This window comes from Balaenoptera acutorostrata, chromosome X, assembly GCF_949987535.1.
Source record: "Balaenoptera acutorostrata chromosome X, mBalAcu1.1, whole genome shotgun sequence".
Lineage (NCBI taxonomy): Eukaryota > Metazoa > Chordata > Mammalia > Artiodactyla > Balaenopteridae > Balaenoptera > Balaenoptera acutorostrata.
In genome coordinates, this window is record NC_080085.1 from 62,943,349 (window position 1) to 62,956,204 (window position 12,856).

A 12,856-nucleotide genomic window follows, 5' to 3' on the forward strand; every position below is an offset into this window, starting at 1 on the left:
AAGCTATTCTTTTAGAGCAGATCTCCTTCAGACAAATTCATTTAGTTTTGCTTCACCTGAGAATGTCTTTTTTCCCTTTATTCTTGAAGTACATTTTAACTGGATACAGAATTCTTAGTTTATTAATTCTTTTCTTTAAGCACCTGAAAAATGTTATGCCACTTTCCTCTGTTCTCCAGGGTTTTTGATGAGATCTGTTGTCATTCTAGTTGTTTTCCCATATAGACAGTGTATCATTCTCTTACTGCTTTCAGGATTTTTTCTTTTTCTTTAACTTTCAGGAGTTTGATCATTATGTTTTGGCATGGATTTCTTTGGGTTTTTCCTGTTTGGGACTCTCTCAGCTTTTTGAATCTGTAGGTTTATGCCTTTTGCCATTTTTTTCAGCCATAATTAGTTGGAATACTTTTTTCAGCCCTATATTCTTTTTCCTCTCCTTCTGGGACTCATAACATGAATGCTAGATGTTTCATTATTAGTCCCATAGGTCTCTGAGGCTCTGTTCATATTTTTCAGTCTGTTTTTACTCTTGCTCACTTCTACAGTTCTATCTTCAAGTTCAGTCTATTTTCTTCATTCTGCTACTGAGCCTATCTAGTAAGTTTTTCATTTCAGTTATTATAGTTTTCAATTCTAAAACTTTCATTTGGTTCTCCACCTCTTCAATTTCCTTGCCGAGACTTCCTACTTTCAAGTTTAAAGTGTGGTTGTAATTGCTTGGTAAAGTATTTTTATGATGACTGCCTTAAAATCTTTGTTGTAATTCCAACATCTTTGTCATCCTGGTATTGGTATCTGTTGATCATCTTTTCTCATTGAAGTTGAGATTTTCCTGGGCATTGGTATGAGTGATTTTGTATTGTATTCTGGAAGTTTGGGGTATCATCTTACAAGACTGTGGATCTTATTGAATCTTCTGATTCAGCAAGTCTCCTCTGATATTGTGCAGCAGGGAAGGGAGCACTGCCTTGTTACTGCTAGGTGGGTGTGGAAGGAGTTCCTCTACTGTTCAGTAAGGATGAAAGTCTAAGCTCCCCACTAGTTCTTCTCAGACACTATCCCTAAGGAGGGAGGCGGCACCTCTTCACAACTGTGTGAAGGCAGTAGTCTAGGTTCCCCACTCAGTCTCGCTGATAGGGATGGGAATGGGGCTGTAGTTTTTTTCTGTGGTATTTGGGTAGATTAGAACACATTTATTGTCTAGAAGTTTTCTGTCTGGCTAGGCTGTCCCTTTCCTGTTCCTTTGGCTAGAGGGAGAAGGTCTTTCCTGGACCTTTTAAAATCTGTACCCATTTGTGTTTCTGGGATGATAACTTCTCCAGCACCCAGTCCAGGATATATGAGGCAGAAGGAAAACCCAGGAAATTCACTGCTGTGTCATTTCTTAGGTTCAAAGTCCCTAGCCAGTCTCCCTTCTTTTTTCCAACTTACAGAGTCTTCTTATGTTTGTATTATAGTAATGTCCAGGGTTTTTAGCTGTACTTAGCAGGAAGAATAAGGAGAAGTGAGTCTATTCCTTTTTGTCTGGAAACAGAACTCTTTTTTTTTTTCAAAAGTGAAAATATTCAAGAATATGAAAATTTCTAAATATGACTTTGGCCAAATCTCTTAAGTTTTGATTAGTAGTGGTATCATTTTTCATTTTAAAAGACTATATAATTTCAAATTTGATTTCCTCTTTAATCAAAGAATTATTTGCAAAAATTTTAATTCCTTCATGGTCAGGTTTTTAAGAAATTATTTTTGTTTTAATTAGTTTTATGTGCTATATCTGGCAATATCATCTATATTATTTCTACTTTAAAAAAATAAACATTCTTTGTGTATTCTGTCTTTCTGGGTATACTTTCACATACACCCATAAACACAAAAATCAAGTCTGTTAATCCTCTATATCTTTAATTATTTTGTATAATGGATCTGTGACATTATGATAGAGGTATGTTATAGTTTCCCACTATGACTGTACAATGGATTTATCATATTGTCCTTAAGTTTTCCTAAATATCTGCTTTATGCATTTCACTGATATTCTTCAGTAGATAAAAATTTATAAATGTTCCACCATCTTCATGTACTATAACTCTTATCAATATAAAATATCCTTTATATCCCATTTACTGATTTGTGCCTTGAATTCTATTTACTATTTTTGATATTAATATTGCCATCATTGCTTTCTTTTTGTTAGCATTTACATGATATATCTTTATGTCTTCCTTTATTTTCTGTTTTTCCATACAATTTTATTTTAGGGATAGCTTTTGTAAGTAGCATCTAGCTAGATTTTGCTTTTGCCTATCCTAGGAATCTGTATTTAATATGAGAATTTAACTAATTCACATTTTAATGTGATCACTAATATGTTCATTCTCATTTCACCAGCACAAAATTTTCCCTGACAAAAATACACAGCTATTAGTAATGTAGGTTTTGGAGACTGACAGACCTGGTTTGAGGCCTGATTCTGTTGCTTACTAGCTTTATGACTATACAATGAGTCACCTTCTTCATCTATAAAATGGGGGCTATTAATAGTACCTACCTGAATAGGGTTGTTGTAGAGATGTCAAAATAATGCACTGAAAGTACTTAGCTCAGTGCCTGGCACAGAGAAAATGCTCAATAAACATTGCAGTTATTATTGCTATTGATACTTCTGTTTTTTGTTGTGTGACCATGTACCAAGTATCAAAACTTTGTGACTTAAATCTAGATCTTAATTTTATTCTTCTTCCCAAGCTATGGCTGTATATCTCATCCCAACTATTAGGCATTTCAATTCTGAAACCTCTTTGTCACTACAAACTCAACATGTCCCTTTACAATTGGCATCTTCCTTTATAGTTTCTCTGCTTTTATCAATGGCAGCATTATTTACCTAGTCTCTCTAAATGTTGGTATTATCTTGATTCATATCTCATATCTAGTCAGCCAACACCTGACTCGCAGGTGGTGTTTAAAATGACTCTTGTATCCTTCTTTCCCACTCAATTTTTACTATCACCAATCCAGTGTATCTTCTCATCACCTCATACTTGGATTAGTTTCCTTGATATCAGATTCTTCTAACTACAGTGTATACTGTCACTAAATCAATATTCCCTAAATATCACTTTCATCATATCACTCCTTGCTCAAAAACTTTTAATAGCTTCAGACTTCTGAGACAATTTGTTTTAAATTTCTCTGCTTATTTTCAAGGTCTTCATAATCTGACCCCATTTTACTAATCCAATTTTGTTGATAATTATACTCCAACATGAAAGGCCCACTCTATTCAGCTTGGCCTCTTCACTGTCCACTCACAAGTCAAGGGCATCCCTGCCTCAAGGCTTCACCCATGGTATTTTTTCCCTCACTTAAAGTACCTTTCCTCCTTCTCTCCTCGCATATGAATACTACATATCCCAAAAAGCCTGGATAAGTCCCACCTAGTCAAGAAATTTTCTTTGACAACTTGATCACTGTCACTGTAAAATACTAATCTAATGGTTTAGTACTTCTTTATATACTGTCTTGAATTGTTTTCTATTAATTTTGTGAATTAGCTTTGTTTCTCCAATTAGACTTTATACTTTCTAAAGACAGTTCTGGGAACACAGTAGTTATTAAATGGGCACTTGTTAATTGTTTTAAATAAAGAAGAAAGACAAAAAGAAGAAAGACTACCCTACTTCCTCAACTCCTGTGCTTTTGAAGCACTTTAGAGATGTGACCAAAATCCCTAACAGTCTGTCTGGACTTTGAATGATTTATGACAAAGGATTCTTCTCTAATGAAAAGGAATTCTATGTACTTTGGTAGTACAAACAGGCCTTTGGAAGCAACAGCAGAGATACAGAAAGGAAGCAGTGCTTCAGTATTGGCTCTAGTCCTCCAGGAACTGAGAGAACAATAAAGCCTTTCACTCAGTTTCAAGTAAGCAATGTCAGGAAGCCCAGCTAATAAAGGCAAGATAAACTGAAAGGCTTTTTACTTTTCCCTGCTAGATTTTATTGCTTCAGTTAGGCAAGCCTTGCAAAGAGAAGTCTGGGAACTTACCTATAAAATCTTGATGCTCCACTGGAGTAAGACAGATGCAGAATATAGTATTACTGTCTTTAAAATGAATCGTATTAATAAAGTTTCTGTAAATTGGCCTAGAAACCAATTATCTGAAGTAGCCCCAAACAAGTTATTCTATTACATCTCTTGAATTATAGTTCTCAAACCACCTGAAATATTCTTGTGTATTGGTTTATTTGTTACATATTTATTCTAAAACATAAGCTCCGTGAGAGTAGAAACCTCATCTGCCTTATTCACCCCATGTATGCCCAGTGCTTTGAAAAGTGCCTGGCACAAAACAAGAGGTTAAAAAAACTACTGAAAGAACAAATGACAAAAAGTAGCTTTCCAGGGACTCTATGATTTTGAGGGGCTAACCACATGACTTATTTCAAAAATACATTCGTTCTTTGCCTCATACGTCCTTACCAAGCATGCTGTGTGAGATGGGGAAGGTGATGGTGGGCTGGCCTGTCATTCTCCAGCGGCTACAGAGATAGGAGAGGTCTGTTCTAAGCATTTCCACTATCATCTTGTTGTCCAGAGCCAGGTAGAATTGTTGCTGGTCTATAAACTGAGAAAAAGGAAAATAACAGTTCAGAATAATTTACTCTCACAACTATCAAATAATATTTCAAAGTGCTCACATATACACAAGGGTATATAAGATATCACAGGGGCAACAATACCTGCAAATTTAATGCCTAATTCTTCCCAAAGTATCTGGTGGCTTACTGGTACATATAGTAGTTCTGGACCTTTTTAGTGTGTTATAGTTTACAGAGTGTTTTCAAGTACATGATTTTATTTAATTCTAACAACCCAGTGAGGGCTTTTCTCCTTTTTAATAGACAAAAAAATAAGGCCAAGAGACACTGAGTAGATTAGCAAAGTTATATGACTAGCAAATGGCAAAATCAGAGATAGAATCTATGGTCCATTATTCTTTCATCTATACCTCAGTTGCACTATTTCAGATGTAAGACGACAAAAGAAAGCTTAAGCTTTCTTTCCAGAAAATAGTTTATCCTCCTATACACACATATAATAAGGCTTGCTATTATAATATGGGTAATAAACATCAGGCTAATAAACAGTGTATAATCATGGCTAAAACAGTACTGACATTTTTGTTTAGAAGAGGATATCAGAGGTTTCTAGGCATGTAAAAAGGGCCCTTCCCCAAAACAAATAGAACACTTAATTCAGTAGCTGAATAAAAAAGACTATATTTTGTTTATAAAGGATACAGTATTATTTTTAATCTTTAATAAAGAGTACTTTTAAAAGTACTCCAACATATATAAAATCTTTAATCACTGTTTCTGCAACACCCAGGACTACTCTTGGTAGCCACAGTCACTTGGCATAGCTCTGTGCTTCAAGATCAATTCAGTCCAACCCAACAAAGATTGGGCTGGTCAAAAAGTTCGTTCAGGTTTTTCCATAACATCTTATGGAAAAATCCGAACGAACTTTTTGGCCAACTCTATTTATTGAGCAACTTAATATATACAAGGTCCCATGAAAATCTGATACTTGTCCCAACTCCACTAAATGCTTTATTTCTATAGTGTTTCTCTTTTATTTCCATTCATCTCAATGCACATTAAAGCTCAGTCCACCCACCTGTGGAGTGAAGGTAAAGATAGTTTTCCGAATGTCATAGAGTTTTGAAGTTCCAAGGACTCCCATGTGTCTGTAGGGTCTTCCACTGAGTTTCATTCTGCTGTTGCATCCTGATATAGAATTAAGAAATGGTCAAGGTATTTTTAGTGCACAAATCCTATCAGCAAACATTTTTGTAATAGTTTACACTTCCTCATTGAACAAACTAAGCTCTGTGTCTCAAAATTAGTGTCCATGTTATATACAGGGCCATACTAAGCACTGTGGGGCTTTCCAAGAGAAAGACTAGGCAGTTATCTCTGTTCTTAAAGAAACGTATGCTCTTATAAAGAAGCTAAATCATCTACATGCATATAAAAATTAATAGTTCTATGAATGATAGAATGTTATTATCAATATTCATAAGGAAATTCACAGAATTTCCTTAAAGCCCATGAAAAGTGCAAAAGCTATTCTGATTATCAAACTTTTCAGGGTAAACTACGCCTCAACAAAGCTGAACAAAAACCTCATCAGTTTAGAGGAGCTTCAAGATGGCAGAAGAGTAAGACGTGGAGATCCCCTTTGTCTCCACAAGTACATCAGAAATACATCTACATGTGGAACAGCTCCTACAGAACAGTGGCAGAAGACGTCAGACCTCCCAAAAGGCAAGAAACTCCCCATATACCTGGGTAGGGTAAAAGAAAAAAGAAAAAACAGAGCAAAAGAATAGAGACGGGACCTGCACCAGTGGGAGGGAGCTGTGAAGGAGGAAAGGTTTCCACACATTAGGAAGCCCCTTCACGGGCAGAGACTGCAGGTGGCTGAGCGGGGGAGCTTCAGGACCACGGAGGAGAGCGCAACAACAGGGGTGCGAAGGGCAAAGCAGAGAGATTCCCGCACAGAGGATCGGTGCCGAGCAGCACTCACCAGCCCGAGAGGCTTGTCTGCTCACCCGCCGGGGCTGGGAGCTGAGGCTTGGGCTTCGGTCGGATTGCAGGGAGAGGACTGGGGTTGGCGGCGTGAACACAGCCTGAAGGGGCTACTGTGCCATGGCTGGCCGGGAGGGAGCCCGGGAAAAGGTCTGGAGCTGCCGAAGAGGCAAGAGACTTTCTCTTGCCTCTCTATTTCCTGGTGCGTGAGGAGAGGGGATTAAGAGCGTCGCTTAAAGGAGCTCCAGAGAGGGGCGCGAGCCGCTATCAGCGCGGACCACAGAGACAGGCATGAGATGTTAAGGTTGCTGCTGCAGCCACCAAGAAGCCTGTGTGCAAGCACAGGTCACTATCCACACCTCCCTTCCCGGAAGCCTGTGCAGCCCGCCACTGCCAGGGTCCCGTGACCCAGGGAAAACTTCCCTGGGAGAACACACGGCGCGCCTCAGGCTATTGCAATGTCACGCCAGCCTGTGCCGCCGCCGGGTCACCCCGCATCCGTACCCCTCCCTCACCCCTGCCTGAGTGAGCCAGAGCCCCCAAATCAGCTGCTCCTTTAACCCCGTCCTGTCTGAGCAAAGAACAGACGCCCTCAGGCGACATAAATGCAAAGGCAGGTCCAAATCCAAAGCTGAACCCCGGGAGCTGTGCGAACAAAGAAGAGAAAGGGAAATTTCTCCCAGCAGCCTCAGGAGCAGAGGATTATATCTCCACAATCAACTTGATGTACCCTGCATCTGAGGAATAGCTGAATAGACAATGAATCATCCCAAACTGAGGAGGTGGACTTTGGGAGCAAAGATATATATTTATTTTTCCCTTTTTCTCTTTTTGTGAGGGTGTAAGTGTATGCTTCTGTGTGTGATTTTGTCTTTATAGCTTAACTATTACCATTTGTCATACGGTTCTGTCTGTCCGTTTCTTTTTTTTATTATTAATTAAAAAAATTTCTTAATTATTTTTTATTTTGTACTTTAATAACTTTATTTTATTTTACCTTCTTTCTTTCTTTCTATTTTTCCTCCCTTTTATTCTGAGCCATGTGGATGAAAGCCTCTTGGTTCTCCAGACAGGCATCAGGGCTCTGCCTCTGAGGTGGAAGAGCCAAGTTCAGGACACTGGTCCACAAGAGACCTCCCAGCTCCATGTAATATCAAATGGCGAAAATCTCCCAGAGATCTCCATCTCAACTCCAAGAACCAGCTTCATTCAACGACCAGCAAGCTACAGTGCTGGACACCCCATGCCAAACAAGTAGCAAGACAGGAACACAACCCCATCCATTAGCAGACAGGCTGCCTAAAATCATAATAAGGACACAGACACCCAAAAACACACCACCAGATGTGGACCTGCCCACCAGAAAGACAAGATCCAGCCTCATCCACCAGAACATAGGCACTAGTCCCCTCCACCAGGAAGCCTACACAACCCACTGAACCAACCTTAGCCACTGGGGACAGACACCAAAAACGGGAACTACGAACCTGCAGCCTGAGAAAAGGAGACCCCAAACACAGTAAGTTAAGCAAAATGAGAAGACAGAAAAACACACAGCAGATGAAGGAGCAAGGAAAAAACTCACCAGACCTAACAAATGAAGAGGAAATAGGCAGTCTACCTGAAAAAGAATTCAGAATAATGATAGTAAAGAGGATCCAAAATCTTGGAAATAGAATAAATACAGGAAATGTTTAACTGGGACCTAGAAGAACTAAAGAGCAAACAAACAGATGAACAACACAATAAATGAAATTAAAAATTCTCTAGAAGGGATCAATAGCAGAATAACTGAGGTGGAAGAACGGATAAGTGACCTGGAAGATAAAATAGTGGAAATAACTAATGCAGAGCAAAATAAAGAAAAAAGAATGAAAAGAATTGAGGACAGTCTCAGAGAACTCTGGGACAATACTAAATGCACCAACATTCGAATTATAGGGTCCCAGAAGAAGAAGAGAAAAAGAAAGGGTCTGAGAAAATATTTGAAGAGATTATATTTGAAAATTTCCCTAATATGGGAAACGAAATAGTTAATCAAGTCCAGGAAGCACAGAGAGTCCCATACAGGATAAATCCAAGGAGAAACACGCCAAGACACATATTAATCAAAGTATCAAAAATTAAATACAAAGAAAAAATATTAAAAGCAGCAAGGGAAAAACAACAAGTAACACATAAGGGAATCCCCATAAGGTTAACAGCTGATCTTTCAGCAGAAACTCTGCAAGCCAGAAGGGAGTGGCAGGACATATTTAAAGTGATGAAAGAGAAAAATCTACGACCAAGATTACTCTACCCAGCAAGGATCTCATTCAGATTTGACGGAGAAATTAAAAGCTTTACAGACAAGCAAAGCTAAGAGAATTCAGCACCAACAAACCAGCTTTACAACAAATGCTAAAGGAACTTCTCTAGGCAGGAAACACAAGAGAAGGAAAAGACCTATAAGCATAAACCCAAAATAATTAAGAAAATGGTAATAGGAACATACATATCGATAATTACCTTAAATATAAATAGATTAAATGCTCCAACCAAAAGACATAGACTAGGTGAATGGATATAAAAACAAGACCTGTATAAATGCTGTGTACAAGAGACCCAATTCAGACGTAGGGACACATACAGACCGAAAGTGAGGGGATGGAAAAAGTTATTCCATGCAAATGGAAATCAAAAGAAAGCTGGAGTAGCAATTCTCATATCATACAAAATAGACTTTAAAACAAAGACTATTACAAGAGACAAAGAAGGACACTACATAATGGTCAAGGGATCAATCCAAGAAGAAGATATAACAATTGTAAATATTTATGCACCCAACATAGGAGCACCACAATACATAAGGCAAATACTAACAGCCATAAAAGGGGAAATCGACAGTAACACAATCATAGTAGGGGACTTGAACACCCCAATTTCACCAATGGACAGATCATCCAAAATGAAAATAAATAAGGAAACACAAGCTTTAAATGATACATTAAACAAGATGGACTTAATTGAAATTTACAGGACATTCCATCCAAAAAAACAGAATACACATTCTTCTCAAGTGCTCATGGAACTTCTCCAGGAGAGATCATATCTTGGGTCACAAATCAAGCCTTGGTAAGTTTAAGAAAATTGAAATCGTATCAAGTATCTTTTCCGACCACAACGCTATGAGACTAGATATCAAGTACAGGAAAAGATCTGTAAAAAATACAAACACATGGAGGCTACACAATACACTACTTAATAACGAAGTGATCACTGAAGAAATCAAAGGGGAAATCAAAAAATACCTAGAAACAAATGACAATGGAGACACGACGGCCCAAAACCTATGGGATGCAGCAAAAGCAGTTCTAAGAGGGAAGTTTATAGCAATACAATCTTACTTTAAGAAACAAGAAACATCTCAAATAAGCAACCTAACATTACACCTAAAGCAATTAGAGGAAGAAGAACAAAAAACCACCAAAGTTAGCAGAAGGAAAGAAATCATAAAGATCAGATCAGAAATAAATGAAAAAGAAATGAAGGAAACGATAGCAAAGATCAATAAGACTAAAAGCTGGTTCTTTGAGAAGATAAACAAAATTGATAAACCATTAACCAGACTCATCAAGAAAAAAAGGGAAAAGACTCAAATCAATAGAATTAGAAATGCAAAAGGAGAAGTAACAACTGACACTGCAGAAATACAAGGGATCATGAGAGATTACTACAAGCAACTCTATGCCAATAAAATGGACAACCTGGAAAAAATGGACAAATTCCTAGAAATGCACAAGCTTCCAAGACTGAACCAGGAAGAAATAGAAAATATGAACAGTCCAATCACAAGAGTGAAATTGAAACTGTGATTAAAAATCTTCCAACAGGGGCTTCCCTGGTGGCGCAGTGGTTGAGAGTCTGCCTGCCAATGCAGGGGACACAGGTTCGAGCCCTGGTCTGGGAAGATCCCACATGCCGCGGAGCAACAAGGCCCGTGAGCCACAATTACTGAGCCTGCGCGTCTGGAGGTTGTGCTCCGCAACAAGAGAGGCCGCGATTGTGAGAGGCCTGTGCACCGTGATGAAGAGTGGCCCCCACTTGCCACAACTAGAGAGGGCCCTCACAAAGAAACGAAGACCCAACACAGCCAAAAATAAATTAATTAATTAAAAAAAAACCTTCCAACAAACAAAAGCCCAGGACCAGATGGATTCACAGGCAAATTCTATGAAACATTTAGAGAAGAGCTAACACCTCTCCTTCTCAAACTCTTCCAAAATATAGCAGAGGGAGGAACACTCTCAAACTCATTCTATGAGGCCACCATCACCCTGATACCAAAACCAGACAAAGATGTCACAAAGAAAGAAAACTACAGGCCAATATTGCTGATGAACACAGATGCAAAAATCCTCAACAAAATACTAGCAAACAGAATACAACAGCACATCAAAAGGATCATATAGCATGATCAAGTGGGGTTTATCCCAGGAATGCAAAGATTCTTCAACATACACAAATCAATCAATGTGATACACCATATTAACAAACTGAAGGAGAAAAACCATGATCATCTCAATAGATGCAGAAAAAGCTTTCGACAAAATTCAACACCCATTTATGATAAAAACCCTCCAGAAAGCAGGCATAGAGGGAACTTCCCTCAACATAATAAAGGCCATATGTGACAAACCCACAGCCAAGATCATCCTCAGTGGTGAAAAACTAAAACCATTTCCACTAAGATCAGGAACAAGACAAGGTTGCCCACTCTCACCACTATTATTCAACATAGTTTTGGAAGTTTTAGCCACAGCAATCAGAGAAGAAAAAGAAATAAAAGGAATCCAAATCGGAAAAGAAGAAGTAAAGCTGTCACTGTTTGCAGATGACATGATACTATACATAGAGAATCCTAAAGATGCTACCAAAAAACTACTAGAGCTAATCAATAAATTTGGTAAAGTAGCAGGATACAAAATTAATGCACAGATATCTCTTGCATTCCTATATACTAATGATGAAAAATCTGAAAGTGAAATTAAGGAAACACTCTCATTTACCATTGCAACTAAGAGAATAAAATACCTAGGAATAAACCTACCTAAGGAGACAAAAGACCTGTATGCAGAAAATTATAAGACACTGATGAAAGAAATTAAAGATGATACAAATAGATGGAGAGATATACCGTGTTCTTGGATTAGAAGAATCAACATTGTGAAAATGACTCTACTACCCAAAGCAATCTACAGATTCAATGCAATCCCTATCAAACTACCACTGGCATTTTTCACAGAACTAGAACAAAAAATTTCACAATTTGTATGGAAACACAAAAGACCCCGAATAACAAAAGCAATCTTGAGAATGAAAAATGGAGCTGGAGGAATCAGGCTCCCTGACTTCAGACTATACTCCAAGGCTACAGTAATCAAGACAGTATGGTACTGGCACAAAAACAGAAATATAGATCAATGGAACAGGATAGGAAGCCCAGCGATAAACCCACGCATATATGATCACCTTATTTTTTGATATAGGGGGCCAGAATACACAATGGAGAAAAGACAGTCTCTTCAATAAGTTGTGCTGGGAAACCTTGACAGCTACATGTAAAAGAATGAAATTAGAACACTCCCTAACACCATACACAAAAATAAACTCAAAATGGATTAAAGACCTAAATGTAAGGCCAGACACTATCAAACTCTTAGAGGAAAACATAGGCAGAACACTCTATGACATATATCACAGCAAGATCCTTTTTGACCCAGCTCCTAGAGAAATGGAAATAAAAACAAAAATAAACAAATGGGACCTAATGAAGCTTAAAAGCCTTTGCACAGCAAAGGAAACTATAAACAAGACGAAAAGACAACCCTCAGAATGGGAGAAAATACTTGCAAATGAAGAACTGAGAAAGGATTAATCTCCAAAATTTACAAGCAGCTCATGCAGCTCAATATCAAAAAAACAAACAACCCAATCCAAAAATGGGCAGAAGACCTAAATAGACATTTATCCAAAGAAGATATACAGATTGCCAACAAACATATGAAAGGATGCTGATCAGCATTAATCATTAGAGAAATGGAAATCAAACTACAATGAGATATCATCTCACACCGGTCAGAATGGCCATCATCAAAAAATCTACAAACAATAAATGCTGGAGAGGTTGTGGAGAAAAGGGAACCCTCTTGCACTGTTGGTGGGAATGTACATTGATACCGCCACTATGGAGAACAGTATGGAGGTTCCTTAAAAGACTAAAA

At 38.1% G+C, this 12,856-nt stretch overlaps 1 protein-coding gene across 4 annotated transcripts in view; it reads right to left on the reverse strand.

Moving 5' to 3' along the window:
- Positions 1 to 12,856, reverse strand: part of PHKA1 (phosphorylase kinase regulatory subunit alpha 1) — a 137,145-nt gene that overhangs the window by 43,532 nt on the left and 80,757 nt on the right. For all 4 annotated transcript variants that reach the window (XM_057537816.1, XM_057537815.1, XM_057537814.1 and 1 more), the window contains 2 exons: positions 5,680 to 5,789; positions 4,480 to 4,624 (listed from right to left, as the gene is read on the reverse strand). In XM_057537816.1, the coding sequence (XP_057393799.1) occupies positions 4,480 to 4,624; positions 5,680 to 5,789 (255 nt within the window). The remainder of the gene's footprint in view (positions 1 to 4,479; positions 4,625 to 5,679; positions 5,790 to 12,856) is intronic.